Source organism: Tupaia chinensis, unplaced genomic scaffold (assembly GCF_000334495.1).
Source record: "Tupaia chinensis unplaced genomic scaffold, TupChi_1.0 Scaffold146747_1, whole genome shotgun sequence".
Taxonomy (NCBI): Eukaryota; Metazoa; Chordata; class Mammalia; order Scandentia; family Tupaiidae; genus Tupaia; species Tupaia belangeri.
This window is the reverse complement of record NW_006206602.1, coordinates 22,191-26,435: the sequence shown is the minus strand read 5'-3', so window position 1 is coordinate 26,435 and position 4,245 is coordinate 22,191. Positions and strand designations below refer to the sequence as shown.

The 4,245-nt window shown below is 35.8% G+C and overlaps 1 protein-coding gene across 1 annotated transcript; it reads left to right on the top strand.

Moving 5' to 3' along the window:
• Nucleotides 1-340: 340 nt before the first annotated feature.
• LOC102474114 (N(4)-(beta-N-acetylglucosaminyl)-L-asparaginase-like) lies at nt 341-3,593 on the top strand. Its single transcript, XM_006169135.3, has 3 exons — nt 341-712; nt 1,835-1,968; nt 3,348-3,593. Exons 1-3 carry the CDS (start codon nt 693-695, stop codon nt 3,446-3,448), a joined length of 255 nt encoding a protein of 84 aa, XP_006169197.1. The 5' UTR covers nt 341-692; the 3' UTR covers nt 3,449-3,593.
• Nucleotides 3,594-4,245: the final 652 nt, after the last annotated feature.

The window sequence follows — 4,245 nt, the reverse complement described above, 5'->3', positions numbered from 1 at the left end:
TTCCTACATAATTGATATAATTAGTAAAATCCTAAGTTGAAAAATTAATGGAAATCTTTTTTCTCTGCATTCCCATGAGGAATGTACTTACAACAATAATCAGGCCCAGCCAAGGTGGCATGCACTGTTAAGACACAAGCCTCTGCTAGCTGGGTCCACATGGGACCCTGCTCATTCCAGGTCCAAACCTAAAGGCCAGCTGCTTACCATGCACCTGCCAGCCCAGCCACTGGGGAGGCCGAGGCAGGAAGATGACAAGCTGAAGGCTGGCCTGGACAACACAGACAGAACCTGTCTGAAAAAAAAGTTGGACGTGGTGACACACCTGTGGTCCCAGCTGGGAGTCTGAGGCAGAAGGATCATAAGCTTGCGGCTCTCTCTATGAAAGAGCTGGGTGTAGTGACACACACCTTTATTCCCGGCTGGGAGGCTGAGGTGGAAGGATCACAACAACCAGATCCTACCACAAAATAAAATAATCAGTGACTAGGTAGAAATAGCCTCTCTGTGTATCATAATGTAATCTAGTTTACATGTGATTTGAATTTATCATAGTGTAATTTAGTTTACTTTTCCTAAATCACTGTGCTATCCCTTCACAAAGACGTGTAGGAGATTCACCAATTCCTGGAGCAGGGGCCTATGCCGATGACACTGCCGGGGCAGCTGCAGCCACTGGGGATGGTGACATAATGATGCGCTTCCTACCAAGGTATGAAATCTTGAGAAGAAGTGTTTTCTCTATCAAAATAAAAAAATACATTTTTGTACCATATAATCTGAATTTGTGACTCCAAAAGATTTTTTAGACACTATGCATACAAACTTTTTTTTTAAGGGAGATGTATAGGGTATGTGTGCTCACCAGAGAGACAGAATGTGAGAAATCACTCCCCAAGGGTGCATGGTCATACCTTATTCCCTTTTCCTCCATTCTTCTATCAGGATTTTGGGCACACATGCCCACACGCCCAGCCCAGCGTGAGTTTAAGCCACCGGGTCCAGGACTGCAACTGTGGTTAACTACACGGGAGTCCAGTGCCATAACCATTATGCCATCTGCTGGTCCCTGTATACAAACTTTTTACCTATCATTTTTATAGTGACAATCATTCCCATTAAGTGAGCATACCCTTATGAAATAAAATAGTATTTCTCACCCTACTTCACAGATGAGAATTTTTATGATTTAAATAAGTGATGTAAGGCCACAGAGCAGCAGAACTGCAATAATTGAGGATAAAAGTAAAAAGTAACATTGCTCCCAGCAGGTGACATGGTGGACTGGACACTACCATATGGCTGACCATGGTTCAAGTCCTGGAGCTGGTGGCTTGCTTTCTCATTTTCCTTCTCTCTCTGTGTCCCTCTCTGGTCAAATTAAAATAAATGAATGAATAAGTAAAATTAAACAATTCTTCCAAAAAATAAAAGTACATCCTGTGTACAATTACCACAACTACATGTTTGGCAGATGCACAGTATTTTCCCCTTTTATTATAGCCCCTTCTCATGTAAACATTTCCTCTATTTTTTCAATGACTTCTAGCTATTATTACTAGTTGGCAGTTATTCAGCCAAAGCCAAAAATAATATTCCTTATCTGAAATGAATGGGTGGATTAGTTTAAAAAGATAGCTATTGTATCAAAGTTCACTTGCTTTATTGTTAATGCTTTAACAGGAACTAACTACAACTCTTGTTTATTTTCATGTATTCTGTCAATTGTGGAACGTTTTGGTGGTTTTAAATTTCTAACTTCAAGTAAACCAAATTTGGAGGTGGTATTTGTTCTCTAATATAAATACTAAAATTTCACCTCTGTTTAAATCAGCTACCAAGCTGTAGAATACATGAGAACAGGAGAAGATCCAACCCTAGCTTGCCAAAAAGTGATTTCAAGAATTCAGAAGTATTTTCCAAAATTCTTTGGGGCTGTTATATGTGCTAATGTGACTGGAAGTTATGGTAAGTTGGACTTGGGTTTTGTACTTGTGTCAACTTACAAATGTTTATAAAACATACACCTTTAAATATTGTAGTATGTGTTAGTCAATAGTAAAGGGGAATGTATAGAGAAGACAACTCTCTGTTAAGACTCACCTCAAACCCTTCTTTGTTTGACTGCCGGTCCCTCCTTATGATCCGGTCTTTGACTGTTAGTTCTTATCTTTCTCTTTTGCACTAAATGAAGTTTAGCTTCAGCTCCTGGACACTGTCAAATGGGCTAATCTAGTCAAATGCTTTTCTAATTAAAAGTAGATAGGATAAATTATCTTGCCTACTTCTTTTCTGTTCATTATTTAAATGTCTCAACCATTTAGATCTTCTTAGGACTCCAAAGAACAAAATATATTACTAATTAGTAAACCAAAGAAGTTAGCAGAATTATTTTTGTCTTGTGTTTGAGGCATGTCTTTTGCTTCATTTACTTTCTGTATGAGCCTATCAACAGTTTCAAAGCAGTTTAAGATCAACCACTGCTGATTCTCATTAGTGTATTTTCAGATGGGGAAGATATACAGCTTACTGATCAATATGACTTATTAGGTTAGACTGCTTATTATTGTTCTTTGATCTTTTACTTCCCACAGTTCTGCATTTGAAAAACTTGTTTGAAGAATTCCTTATTCTTTTTAAAGTACTAAGATACAAAAGTCAATAAAAATTGTGGGAGGGGAAAGACTTTAATGTATAAAATAAGTCAGTTTTGTTGATTCCCTCTTAATAAATAAACCTGAAAAGACTCTAAATTGGATTTAACAGGATGAAAATATGACAATTATATCATTGTAGTGGGCTTGACCAGCTATTTATATTTGTAAAGTAAAGATAGTAGAAGGAGACATCCCCTAGGTGTTTGAGCGGAAGATGAACTTGATTAGACAGAAATATCTTGGCAAATAACTCTTTACCCTTTTTGTGACAGTGAAAGAGTAGAAAAGAATAAAGAATGATAATGGAGCAAGGAGTGTTGTGGATGAATTATGGGAGTGGTTTAGTGGCTAGGGAAATAAATCATTTTTAGAATATACCTGAATATTTTTTCTAAGGAAAGTATATAAAAAGAGTAAAATAATAGTAACAATGATAGCATGTTTATACAGCAAAATATCAGCCAGTTTTCTGAAGTTCAAAGACATGGCTTACCCACTTCCTGTTTCCTGTCATGGATCGTTAACTATTCACTACTAAAGAGGATGACGCCAGTATGTCACTTCTGAGTGGTTTAGTGGGATGTAGATATTGTGGTAGCCAATAGCCAGGCAAATAGGCAGCATCTGTATTGGTTGTAAACGTTAGCATCCTGTACTTAACCAAACAACGTTGTCTTCTTTTGGTCCCAGGTGCTGCTTGCAATAAACTTCCAACATTTACTCAGTTTAGTTTTATGGTTTATAATTCTCTGAAAAATCAGCCAACTGAGGAAAAAGTAGACTGCATCTAAGCCACTTTTTTTCTGTCAACATCTGTGTTTAAAGAAGGAAGAAACAAAGGCTGAAAAGGTTATCTGCTGTCACAGTATAGTTCCTCGTGTATTTTAAAGTCTTTCCGTAAAATAAGCACAAAAATAAATTTATGCTGAACTGGCACTTTCACTTGCTACATCTGAATTTTTTTTTAATTTTGTCTATTTAAGCTTTGTATATCTTCTGAAAATAAATATGCATATATGTATGTGTTTTGTATATATTTAAATTTTAAGTGATATTTGGATTTCTGATTGATGTTGCAAGAAATTGCTCCTTTAGGTATTTATTTTCACAGTGGTATATTAAAACCAAAACCAAAACAAAACAACAGAAAAATTATACAGTATCCAGATACTTAAAATAACTAGAGTGTAGATGTTTCTTAAACCTAAAAAGTAACTGAGTCTCAGCCTGATTAGTCCTGATTAAATTTCAGTGTGTTAGAGTGATACATCTCTCATCACTGATTATTAGCATGGCCTAAAATTCTCTAATAGCTTAAGGAAGGAAGAATGCTATTAATAATATAGACACTTTATTTTGCACATATTGGAAAATGAGTAATCTTCTAATGAGCAGTTGTGTTGATTTTCTTTGTCTTTTCTCATTGATGGAGTTCCTAATGGGCAAAGGTTCTTTCTTATGTAACAAAAATCGTATGTTTTAGCTACTAATGTTTAGCATTGATCATTTCTTTTGAAAATTATTTGGGGAACTTAATCCATAATTTTATTAATGTGTGCAATTAGAAATAGGTCAATAAATATGTTAT

Coding starts and splice junctions, on each gene's coding strand:
- LOC102474114 (XM_006169135.3), top strand. CDS start 693: ATGATGCGCTTCCTACCAAG. Junction 713..1,834: donor ATGATGCGCTTCCTACCAAG/GTATGAAATCTT, acceptor TGTTTAAATCAG/CTACCAAGCTGTAGAATACA. Junction 1,969..3,347: donor TAATGTGACTGGAAGTTATG/GTAAGTTGGACT, acceptor TTTTGGTCCCAG/GTGCTGCTTGCAATAAACTT.